Source organism: Emydura macquarii, unplaced genomic scaffold (genome assembly GCF_026122565.2).
Source record: "Emydura macquarii macquarii isolate MOO-44397 ecotype Brisbane River unplaced genomic scaffold, CSIRO-AGI_Emac_v2 contig_1477, whole genome shotgun sequence".
NCBI lineage: Eukaryota > Metazoa > Chordata > Testudines > Chelidae > Emydura > Emydura macquarii.
Window position 1 is genome coordinate 4,067,837 of NW_027131614.1, and position 12,892 is coordinate 4,080,728.

Genomic DNA, 12,892 nt, shown 5'->3' on the forward strand with positions numbered 1-12,892 from the left:
TGATATTCACCAGATAAAAGGCAGCTTCTGAGTCACATATCTCGCTGACCATTGGTGGCAATGAATATTAGATATTGGGCACTAGATTAATTGTGAAGTAAGGTTTATTCCTTTTAAGCCAATTTTAGCATTTCAACAGCTGCCGTTTCACCCCACTTAGGTAACACATATACTCTTAATATGTTCTTGGGTACCAGAACTTCAGCATTGTTGCTATACTGAACACCATGGTCACTGAATACCAACCTGCAGAGTGACCTTGGGCAAGTCAGTGTTGTACTTAATAAATATTTGGTGCAGTGATATCTATAGTCCTAAGGGAAATCCTCACTTTCCATGGAATTTTCATGCTCTTTGAAGATTTGGGTCTCCTGAAGATCAAGTGTGGCTCACAGAGGATTACAAAATTGAGATTTTGTCTTCATACATATTTTTAAATGAGAGAGTTTTCTGTACTTCTCCCTTTATCTTACAGTCCAAATTGCTATCAAATTTCCCCTCATTCTTCTCTTCTGCAGACTAAACAAGCCTAGTTCCCTCAGCCTCACAAGTCATGTGCCCCAGCCCCCTAATCATTTTTGTTGCCTCCACTGATTCTCCAATTTGTCTACATCCTTTTGTTGGGGGGTAGAGGGGGACTGGAGAGAGAGCAAAACTGGACACAATACTCCATGTGGCCTCATCAGTGAAAAACAGAAGGAAATAATCACTTCCCTCAATCTGCTGGCAATGCTACTAATGTAGCCCAATATGCCATTAGCCTTCTTGGCAATAAGGGCACACTTTTGACTCATATCCAGCTTCTTGTCCACTGTCACCCCCAGGTTCTTTTCTGCAGAACCGCTGCCAAGCCAGTTAGTCCCCAGTCTGTAGCGATGCACGGGATTCTTCCATCCTAAGAGCAAGACTCCGCATTTCTCCTTGTTGTACCTCATCAGATATCTGGCTGACATAGGGCTGTCCTAGGGTGACCAGATAGCAAGTGAGAAAAATCAGGACAGAGGTGTGAGGTAGAAGGCGCCTATTTAAAAGCCCTGAATATCAGGACTGTCCCTATAAAAATAGGACATCTGATCACCCTCAGTGCTTATGTCAATGTAACTTACGTTATTCAGGGGGTGGCTCATTCACATCCCTGAGCAACATGATTTAAATTAACGTAAGCAGTAATGTGTACATAGCCTTAGACTAGCCCAGAAATTGTCTCCTCCCCAGAGACTATCCCACATACAGTCTCCACACACTCCCAGCTCCTCCCCACCACAATCCCCCAGCACTGAACACTCTTCCACAAGACATCCAACCCACAGGGCTATCCTGACCCTCCAGGAGGTGATCTCCTTCCCACCCCCCAGGTGATCTCCACACCCCAGTCTTGCACATACCCCGCCCCACAGCCCATATCCCCAGACCCATGCCTCCCACACACCCTACCCCACAGCCTGAACCCCCTTCCTTAGCCCCATTCCCCCCACACCCCACCTGCTGAACCCCCTCCCCCACACGTTACTAGACCAGACACCGACTAGACACTGTGTAGACAGGTAGTCCGCCAGTCCCCCCCCTCCCGTCGTCTCCATACACACAGGCCCCGCCCACTCACAAGGCATCGCCCCAAATCCAGGGACGGGCTGGGGCGGGGCCAGTAACTCCGCGCCCCTCTGACCACCCCGGAGAGCAGTCCTCTAGTATCCCAGCAATCCCCGCGCAAGCCCCCCCCCCATTCCGTGTGGCGCAGGCGCAGTGGGCTGCGATAATGGCGGAGCTGGCGATCGGGCAGCATTGCGGGGTGGAGCACTGCGGCCAGCTGGGTACGTGAGGCGACGCTCGAGGTCCCCGCGGCATCTCTCGTGGGGAGCCTGGTCCGCCGGGGCCGTGCCGCGCGAGCCGATTGCGGCTGAGTTCAGGGGGCCGGGCCCGCGCGCGGGAGGGGCGGGGCTGGTGAGAAGCGGCTCCAGTCAGAGAGCCAGAGCAGTTTTTCCGGTTTCGCTGTGCAGCCAGGCTGCCTGCGGTGTCTATTGGAGCGGCGGGACTCACGTATGTTTTGTCTACACCAGGATTTTTTTTTTTCCTCATTAGTGTAGATGGGGCTCAAGTGTTTTCCTGCCTCATTGTCCAGCTTTGGTCTGAGCCGTGCTAGGTCACACATTCGTAAAAACGTACATGCCCTGTCTGCCCCACTGCTGCCACCCTGGGTGCTGATGTGGTGCGGTGGTAGTGCAAAGCCGGAAGATTTTCTGTAAAAATGCTAGTGCAGGAACAGCCAAAAGCCAGCAGAAGCTGTGAAGAGCGGGGGGTACAGTCTTGTGAACAGTGGGCAAAGGGTCAATTTGCAAGTGTCAGATTTGATGGGTAATATATAGAATAAGACTGTGTTCATATATCACCTGTCATCAAAAGTTCTCATAACTCTTTACAAACATTAATGATGGAAACGTCACACCTCTGTATTATTAAGTCCCATTTGCAGGTGAGGAAACTAATTATTAGAAAGATGTGAGGTGCAGTTGGGCAACCCTTACTCATGTTGGTAATCATTTACTAATCTGAGTAGTCTTGTTGAAGCCAGAGTACTTTCAGGAGTAAGTGCTTATCATCATGAATGAAGGTCACACACTTGGGCTAAATGACTTGCCTAAATTTATACAGGAAGTTAGTAGAACCAGAGCCCAGTAATCCAGAGTGACTCCCAGTATCATGGTCTAACTACTAGAGACAGTTTCACCCCTCTATAAAAATAAAGCATTCAAATATGACTGTTTGATTACACCAATCATTCTACATAATAGTTTCAATATCTAGATTTGCCACAGAATTAAGGGATAAATATATATCAAAAGATGAGATTGTTTTGTGCCTCACCTTATAACTAAACAGTTGTGCAAAAGCAAAAAATTTGCTTTGTACTCCATCAAATTGTAACTGGGGTAATGAGCAGAGTGATGTTGCCATAAATAATACATTGGCTGCCACTGATAAAATACAGTTTGCTTTTCTTAATGTTTTTTTTAAATAGGTTTTATATAAAAAAAATCCTGTTAGCACCGTTTACAGAAGTGCACTTCAAATTCCTACTCCGGGAATATACATAAACATACTTCATTTTACCTCTTATTTTTTTAGTAGCAATAACAAATTAGAGTATACTATGCACATTTTAAGATGAGCTATTAAAAAACAGTGTTAAATAGATTAAACACTTTTTAGTCTTTTTGAATCTGTAGAATTAGCAAATAAGACTTGATCCAAATTCTTAAATATTAATGCAGTCACTGTATGAAGGGTTGAATGTAAATTGGTTTGAATGCTTTGGTAGGGAAGACTTTTGTATTTCTTTCTTGTTGGCAGTGGTCGTTAACTGTATAAATATCTAAGCGGAAAAACTGTTAGCTAAGCTAAATAATTACCTTATCTAACTAAAAAACCTCTCTTTTTGTTTTCAGATTTTCTCCCCTTTGTGTGTGATGGCTGTTCAGGAGTTTTTTGGTATAACATCATATAATATAAAATCATAGACATACTTAAACTTGAATCCAACTATCAAAGAGGAAATGTTACAGTATTTTAAGCTGAATAGAAAAATCAAGGAGGGTTTCACTTTTGATTTAATAAGAGAGGAGATAAAAAGTTATTTGGTGCATAAATTAAGGAGCAAATATCAGGAATTCTTATTAATGTTCTATTTTATTACTCTGTGTCTTTTGTGAATGAGAGCAGGGTGGGATGTTACAGTCTGTCACAGCATAACTCTGACTGTTTTTCTTCAGGTGATTAACCATTTCTTTCTGATACTCTGTGTAGCTTTCAGTATTTGTTAGTATCTTGGGTCCTCACATGAGCGCTACGTCACTTCAGCTTCCCTGATGATTTTTCTTAATGGTTTGAGGGTATCATTTATTTTTAATGTAATAGGAATGGTGTTTAATCACTGTTTTTAAGTTTTGTAAAAATATGTCACCCGGATAGAATATTGTACTGTTCCAAACTTTGAACACTATTTACTGCATAAGATCTTAAATCAGTAATGCCCAAACTTCTTGTTACTGATGGCCGCAGTGGCTCAAGGACTGCTCTTAATTTGCACATACATTTAAAATTTTAAAATAAATCAATACACACAACCAGAATATTTACTGATTTTATTTTTCTTGATAATCAGATGGAAATTCCCTCTCTTTTGAGTTCACCTGCAGTAAGTAAATAAAAATACAAATCTGTATTTGAGCAGCTTCATCCTCATCTTGCAGTTAGATGAAGAAGTTGGCCATACTCCATAGGGCATATTTGGTCCTCAGTTTGTGCTTTGGGTATCCCTGTCTTAAGTCAACAGGAAGGAGAGTTTTGTACCCAGCCAGATCAAAACAGAGCTGTCTCACTTAGAGCTTCCTATGGTTGGATTTTAATTTCTTGGAATGCATACTATAAATGTAGCTCTTTTCTTTCCCAGTTAAGCTGCCAGATACTCCAGCACACTGCTCACAGGTTTCTTTCACTTCTTATTGCTTGATGGTAATACTATGATCAAAATAACTTCTTTAATTTCCTGCTTCCAGTTCTGAGAATCTTGATAAATAAACATTCTCTATATTTTGAGGTGACACTCGGATTAGATTATGTTGTGAGTCTCCCTCAGTCTGTCCCGTTGAAGCTGTTCTACTTTGGAGAAACAATTAAATAATCATTGAGTGAGAGAGGAGGAGTGAGAATGTCTCTATAGCCTGGAAATTAGAGCACCCATCTGGGAGGTCAGAGACATAGAGTCCAGTCCTACTGCTCCATTGCCTGGGTCTGCCACATCCTGGGAGAGTGCTGTAGTGAGCTACTAGGCTAAAAGTTATAAGGGAGGCACAAACCACATTCCTGGATTTTGACTGTGGCTCAGCCTAGTAGGCACACTCAGAGCATGCTTACCGGATTGGGCCATGCAGGCAAGATAGGCGCTCCTTCCCCTTTTTTCCCATCAGTTTGTGGATTGCACTGGGACTTGGGCATGAGGTGCGCGTCTGGACACCTAGAGTGAGGCAGCAGTGTACATACCTACAGGTAGAAACTTTGGTGGTCAGGGAACTTTTACAACAAAAATGTAGGGCTGAGTTTGTTTAGGGTTAGGTGGTAGCTGAGCGGGCTTTTTGTGGATCACTGAGGTGCTTAAAACTGGGACTTTGGTACCTAGATCTGGGGTTTAGCCAGCTAAGTTCCTTTGTGGATCTGGGCCTTAATTTTAAGCATGTGAGTAGCTCCTTTCACTGAAAGCACTTTGCTGAATTGGAGCCTAATTGTTGAGAACTAAACCTTCATACACTCTCAGGAGCAATATGACACTTTTAGTTTTAAACCCAGTCCTCTTGATGATGATAAAAAATCTATAGGCTAGTACAAGTTTTGGAAGAGAATGGTTGTTATTTAGTTGAAATTTGATCATGATGAAAGCCATGCTACATTACAGCTCATCGAACACTTATACACGCTCATGTTTTCTTTGTTTTTTTGAAAATTTTGATAGTGATGGGGATTTGTTTTTCCTTTTCACCCTAAGCCTTCAGCATAGAAGCCGGGATTCCCATGGCTGTTCTGAGGTAAGTTGATAATTTGTGATTTCTTTGCAAGACCTCAGAACCCCACAAAACCTAGCTATTAGAGACGTTCAGTTCACATAGCTGCAAATGGAGAACTTTTGTGTTTATTTGTTTAAAGCTTGCAGGTCTCCCTTAAAGCACTCTAAGCTAATCTACTGTTTTCCTGTAATGTCAGAATGAAAACAGTGAAGCAAGTTGGATAAGGATTCAAGTTATTTTTCATTAGATATGTATATTTACACCAGATGTTTCTTAATAATGTTTAGGTGAATGTAAGAAGTGAGAGCATGAAGTCAGATCAACACAGATCTTACCCATGCACATATAAGGGCTGCAATGGAAAAGAGCTTTTACCTGTTTTATGCCCCTACTGCAAGAAACAGTTTTGTTTAAGGTGAGCAGAGCAAAGTGTTGAAACACCTGTGCTCTATTGTTAACATATGGAATGTCTAATGAGAGTCTGCTGTTCTGTTGTTTATAGACACCGTCATCAGTCAGACCATGAGTGTGAGAAACTGGATACCCCTAAAACTCGCATGGCTGCTACCCAGCAGCTAGTTAAAGATATTATAGGCAAGTACCATAGGATATTTATTGTATTATTTTCTTCAGTAGGCTATATGAGCTTGCGTATTAGAGGCCCAAGCTTGTTAAAAGAATGAAGGTTCCTCAAATGGATAACCTCTGCCTTTGAGTGCCTACATATAGCCCTGTTCTTGTATTTGGAGACATGATACACTGACAGATGTTGCTATAGGGTGCCTTGAAAACCAGATGTGGTCCAGGGCTGCCTTTTTCCCTACAAATACAGAATGAGGACAAAGCTGATCCACTCTGGATTGTATTGCTAATCAAATTTAAATAGCAATTTCTGTTATGATGAAAGTAAGTATTGTGATTGTGTGGGTTAGTAGAAATAGTAGGTAAAAATATATACAAACTGGGTGACGTTGCCCATGCAGCCATCAAAGTAGCAAAGTTTGGACCCAGAGTGGGCACTCTTATGGCCCTGTGGGCTAGACCTACACTGAGAAGGAGAAGGAGCATTGCCTGACATGGGTCCCTTGGGCACGTTATGTCTGTGTGGCGGAGGGGCAGGAACAGTTGTCTCAGGGATGCTGTGGTGGAGCACATTTAGAAGCATCACTTTCTACAGCTGTTCAGCTCATGTAGCTTGTGTTCCCCACATGCTGTTCTGCAGCCACAGACCTGTGCAGAGGATATGGTCTCTTTCTGCTCCATCCCAGCACTCTCCTCTGGCCCAGTTACTAATTCCACTAGAACTGGCCAGACTCCCTAGTACTCAGAGTACCAGCAACTGTCTGATGATTGCATGGGTGCGTGGAAGAGCAGAGGATTCACTCACAAATGCTATGCCTCAAACTTAGAGGAATGGGTGGGCTTGAGAGTCCGAGCTACAGCCAAAGTTGCCACATTCATACTGCAATTTTAGCGAGCTAGTTTGAGCCCTGCTATCATGAGTCTGTCTACACAGGTTGAGAGGCTCACCCCAGCTGCAGTGTAGATACACCCATAGAGGCAGATATAAGTTATTCCACTGCATTGAACTCTAAACACTTTGTGACAATAGACACAATAATAATTGTCTTTGTAATAGAATAAGAGAACACGTGACTTACAGTAACATTCAGAAATGATGTTTTGCTCAGAGTCTAAAAAGGAGGAGGCAGTAAGAAGCAAAAGACGGAAAGGAGCAAAAACCAGTGAAACAGCGGCAAAGGTGGCACTAATGAAACTGAAAATGCATGCGTGTGGGGATAAGTCCTTGCCACAGGTCAGTCGTATTCAGTTGCCTTCAAACCACATCCGTGTTTCTGATTTACTCTGTTTATTTAAGGATATAAACAGATTTCTAGACTTTTGTTGTTAATTTTACTCTTTTTAGAGTTAAAAAAAAAAAAAAAAAAAAAGTATTTACAAAAATAAGTATTCTGTTTACTTATTTTTGTTTCTGAATTAGCCCCTGAAAACATAATCATTTACACTCATGCTTAATTTCACACATAAGAGTAGTCCCTTTGAATTCAGTGAAGTACTCTTGTGTAAAATTCAGCATATGCAGGATCAGAGCCTGAATATCCTGTTTAAAAGCAAATCCTCTTACATTGTAAATGAGAGAGAAAACAGACATGCATTCTGCTATTTAAACAGCGTTATAGTTGTGCTGCTGTAGCATAGACTTGGCCGAGGTCTTAAAGTTGTCCCCCCACAATATACCGTATTTCCCCATGTATAAGATGCACCTTTTTTCGAAAAATTTGGGGTCTAAAAACTGGGTGCGTCTTATACAGTGGTACTTACCGGTGATGTACCGTAATACATTTATTTTCAAATTTCGGGTCCCAAAAGTAAGGTGCGTCTTATACATGGGAGCATCTTATACATGGGGAAATACGGTAACCCCTGATAGAGGTTCACAATTGAAGCACTGCTTGCCCTCCTGTGTGGATGCAGTGACCCTTGCTGGTGCATGAAGGGTGTAGTTTGCACATCTTGGTGCCAGCCAAAGGAAATCTTGCCCTGAGCTTTGAGTGATACCAAGATTTGTTCACATTTCTGCTACAGTTTAGCAGAAATACATATCTCACTATAGCCAAGTTCAGCAGCATCCATTATTTTACAGATTTTTCATTGTTTCTTACTATAATGATCATTCAAAACAACAGCTCCAATTTTTTCAAGCCAGGGTGATTTTTAGTTTTGTTTCTATTTCCCTCTTGCAGGATTTCATTCTAGACCAATGCTTAAACTTCATCTGAAAAGAACTGTTTTTAAATAGTTTTCCCCCACATAATTATTTTAAATTCTTTCTGGAGCAGATGGAAATTAGGTGTCATCTGTGAAATTTGTGATTTTATATATTGGCCACATCATATACAATACATTTCATCATTATTTTTATTATTTGGTCTTATCTTGTTTTATATTTAATGATTGTCATACAAACGTAGCCCTTCCCTCTAAGAATCCTATTATGACTTTTACTCTACTACAAATCACCACATGCTTGGAGTACAAATTAGACATTCCTGTTTAGGTACAATCTTAGTGTGAAGTCCTGCTCGCAGCACAATCCTTAGATTATGTCACTTTAATAGACGAATGAGTGTTGCTCTGTGGAGACCGTGATTAATGTTGTGAGATGCAGAAGGTAACATCATGAGTTTGGGTTTTTTTGTTATAAGGATATTCAGTTGCTGCACCCTAACTCTAAAGATTGTAACCCACAGCACAAATGGCTCTGTGCTAATTCCTTTCATTATTCATTTGCTTAATTGGAGTTTAATTGTTTAATAGAATAGTGATAATTTATCACAGATGCAATTAAAGTCCAACCCCAAATTCTCCTCTCTTTTCAGTTCCCTTCTCAATCTCTCTTTCCAGCCATCATTCTCTGCTACCTCCCTCTCCCTTCAGCTCAGTAACAGATATCCCTTGGATCCCTCTCTGCCGCATCACTTCTCACAGCTGGAAAGTTGGTCTAGTTAAGCCCTCAGGTTTCTCTCCCACGTTCATTCTGGCCCTTTCTTTAAACTGGGATGGGGCTTTTTCTAGATTGTTTCTCAGGGTATGTCTTGACTTCAGAATAAACTCAAGTTACTCCTCTTGAATTTGGAAGGCTTGAGTGAGAATAGCCAGATTGTGAAATAACAGTCAAGTTGCTATGTACACCCTGGCACTGTATTCACTCAGGTGTTGCAGTAAGACTTCTGGAGACATATCGCATAGTTAGCGGTGCAGTAAGTTGAGCCACTGTATGAATTCTGTCCCAGTGAATTGTTGGAGAATTTGCCTGTCCTTTCTGGACACACATTAGGGATTGTAGGAAGACATTGCACTAGCCTGCATCCACACTACAGAGTGATCATGTTAGTAGCTTATGAGTTGTGCTCACTTGAGTTTTAGCCTACTTTCCCTCTTGGGCCAGCTAACTTGAGTTAAAAGCACCACCATATATGAGTTAAGGGTTTTGTGTGGATGGAATTCAGGTTTGGGTCGGCACTCAAGTTATTAATCGAGTTAACTGCAGTGAAGACAAGCTCACAGGCTTGGACGGGAGGGGGCGGATATGATCTCTTTCTAGCGGAGGCCGAAGTAAATCCAGTGAAAAGAAGGAATATTTTTTTATCTTGCTTACTTGCTTTCAGTTGGCACCTGGCAAAGGCAGCCCTACCTACTGTGTTTATAGAATATAAAATAAAAGTTGTTTTCTGGTTTAATCAAGTATGAAGTGGAAACAAACCAGAAAAAAACAGGTTGTCCTCACCTCATTTTTAAAATGTGCATCTTTTAGGCAATAAAGATTGTACTAGTACCCTCTCTTATTAATGCTTCAGTCCTGGGGAAGGCCACAAAGCTTTTGGTACTTACAGGGAGGAAGGATGGGATGAAGGTTGAGAAGTTGACCTAGACAAAAGTGCTGGCTTTGTGAATCAACTGGCAGGCATTGCTAATATCACTGATTGCTCTTTACCATCAGAGCTTAAGCACACCAGCTCCACAGTGTACATGACTACCAGCAGCCTTTTGTTTGCTTTCCAACCTGGGTCTTCCACAGTATTGTGCCAGATTGTACTCCTGCCAAGCATTGGAGCCCAACCCAGCATTTAAGCTACCCTCTTTCTCTTCAAAGTGATGGCTATTGTCTAATAGCCAGAGCACGGACTCTCTCTTCATAGGTATTTGTAACAGCATCCAGCACAGTGGGGCCCCTAAGCCTGACTGGGGCTTTGGGCACTGATGCAGTATCAAGTGATTAATGATAATAATTAATAACGTATGTGTCATCTTAATTCCCTTTAGACCAGCAAAATTAATAGACATGTATTTGTGATTGTCTGTTTCTCATGACACTGTATGTTTGTTTGTTTTTCTTGTAGACAGAAAGAATTTACTTTCAAGTGTTCTTACCTAAGGGAAGCAAAGAGAAGAGCAAACCCATGTTCTTTTGTCGTAAGTGGAGTATTGGCAAAGTAGTAGATTTTGCAGCTTGCTTAGCAGACCTTAAAAATGACAACAACAAATCAACAGCCAAGGTAAATCAGTGGTAGCAATTTTCATTTAATGTTACCATTTTTCTTTCTCCCTAATTCATAAATATGAATTAACAGCAAGATTTTTGGTGTGGGGGCATTTCTTGCAGAAATTAAGGCTGTGTCATACGGTATCTGGAGAAGCTTTGCCACTGGACCACACGTTGGCTACTTGTCTATCCAGTCAAGAGTGTCCATTGTATAACGGTGGAAACATTATTCTGGAATACCTTGATAATGAAGATCAGTTTGTAGAAGATACAAATTCATATTTAGAGTAGCTGGGTGGTGAACTGGATGGAAACAAAGATCACCAGAAAAAACACTGAGCTGAATCCAAGCACAACTTGCATTTAGAATGGGTTCAAGCCGGATTCTGCTGTCAGTCACACAGACACAATTCCCACTAACTTCAGTGGGAGTTGCATTTGCATAATTGTGAGTAGAATTGAGCCCTATCTCTAAAAATAAATGTATATATTTTTAATACAGAACAGTTGTAATCACTACTTGAAACTGTAGTTTAACCCATTTAATAAATATTTGATGTTGGTCAATTTTCAATATATATAAAACAGTGTGTGTTCCAGGCACAGCTGGCACAGAATGTATATGTCAAGTAAACTAACTAATCCACCACCTGCCAGAATTTGGAGCAGTTGGTACTGCTAAAAGGAGAAGGAATTGGTAAATGGGCATCACCTCTGTGATATGAATCTTTCTGCTTATTTTATTCCATTGCCATTATGCAACCAAATGAAGTTTTATTTTAGGTTTTGTATTTTAAAATATTTGTATACATTACAAAATATTGATGAAAACAATAAACTAGCAAAATGTAAAACAGCAGAGTGAACCATTAACTAAAGGGATAAGAAGCTTCATATATTATTGGAGGGCTTATTACACTCTTTCGACCAGCAGGAGATGTCATTAAATCTGGAATCCACCACTTTTCCCATGTCCGCATACTGGGCCCAATCCCGCTCCCAATCCCCATTAGAAGTATTTCTCAATGTATGATTATTTAGAAACAAAGACCACACTCTGATGCCCAAGTAAATTCCCACAGATATCTCAATTCCATTTTGAAATCTGAAAAGTCTCTGAGATGAAACAGAGGAGAAAGGAAGATAAGACATTTTAAATCTACCCACCTTTCTGACTGTATAACTGAGAGGGGCATGGTTTGACCAGAGGAGAAGCAACTGGGGACTTCTAAGTTCTCACTCTGGCTCAGATATTTACTAATCTTGAGTAAACCACGTAATCCTTCTGCCTCAGTTTCTCCATCTGTTAACACAATAATAAGTCAACAACCTGTTAAATAGTCTTTATGGATGTTGAAGGGATTATTGACAGGAATAGTGAATGCCCCCTTCAGGGGAGTCAAGTTTCTAGGTCCATAAATAGATTGGTTTTAAGTGATCCATCAGTCTGAATGACCTTTTCAGTTGCTACCGTCTTTTTTAACTCTTCTTTCTGGGGAAGGTCACTGAGGAGGTGAGTACTGGGCATACTTAATGATTTCCAGGTTTTGGAGCTCTGTCACTTGGATTTCAGACCTGATGCATGCCACTGTATGGCTGCGGTATGGGAACCATGGACTGTAAATTCACACTTAGTAACTGTAGCAAGGAAGGATAGAATACAATTATTTTTGCATCAAAAAGTAATTATTTTTATTTAAAATGATAAAGAGTAGGATGTGTCATTATATAGAAGTATTAGTACCAGCATTTACCCCTTAACAAAAACCCAGTGTTTGCTTAGGATCCCCAGTCCAGTCCTAAACTGACCTGGTTTGACCTAACCACCTAGACTTTCTTCAGCCTACATCTTCCTGTTTTGTGGCTAAACAGCATGTTCTGTTCAGTAGGGCTGTCAGTCCAGTACCTTTCAAAAGCACTACGTTAATGTATTTTATTAATTCTGTTTTCTTGCTTTTCTGAGTGTACAGGACTGAGTTTGAAAAATATCATGTTTTGCAGGCTCACAAGTGAGGAAATTATTGTCTAGTGGTTAGAGAGCTAGCCTATGACTTGAGAGACCAGAATTCAAGTCTCTGCACTGTCACAGATTTCCTGTGAGACATTGGACTTAGTCTCTCTGTTCTTCAGTTTTCTATCTGTAAAATGGAGATAATAGCATTTCCGTACCTCCCTGGGGTGTCGTAAGAATAAATGTATTAAATATTCTGAGGCACTTGGTTACTAGAGAAATCGGAGCCATATAAGTACCAAAGACAGGTAAGTTTTCATA

The 12,892-nt window shown here is 41.0% G+C and overlaps 1 protein-coding gene across 3 annotated transcripts; it reads left to right on the plus strand.

Moving 5' to 3' along the window:
* The first annotated feature begins 1,721 nt into the window (after window positions 1-1,721).
* On the plus strand, window positions 1,722-11,724 carry ZFAND1 (zinc finger AN1-type containing 1). 3 transcript variants are annotated; one of them, XM_067553553.1, is made up of 8 exons: window positions 1,722-1,811; window positions 3,444-3,486; window positions 5,504-5,576; window positions 5,843-5,970; window positions 6,058-6,149; window positions 7,247-7,371; window positions 10,478-10,633; window positions 10,741-11,724. In XM_067553553.1, exons 1-8 carry the CDS (start codon window positions 1,757-1,759, stop codon window positions 10,909-10,911), a joined length of 843 nt encoding a protein of 280 aa, XP_067409654.1. In that variant the 5' UTR covers window positions 1,722-1,756; the 3' UTR covers window positions 10,912-11,724. The 3 variants fall into 3 exon arrangements, with proteins under 3 accessions (XP_067409654.1, XP_067409655.1, XP_067409656.1); XM_067553554.1 differs by having other exon boundaries at window positions 5,537-5,576; window positions 10,741-11,722; XM_067553555.1 differs by lacking the exons at window positions 1,722-1,811; window positions 3,444-3,486 and adding an exon at window positions 4,187-4,192 and having other exon boundaries at window positions 5,537-5,576; window positions 10,741-11,716.
* Window positions 11,725-12,892: the final 1,168 nt, after the last annotated feature.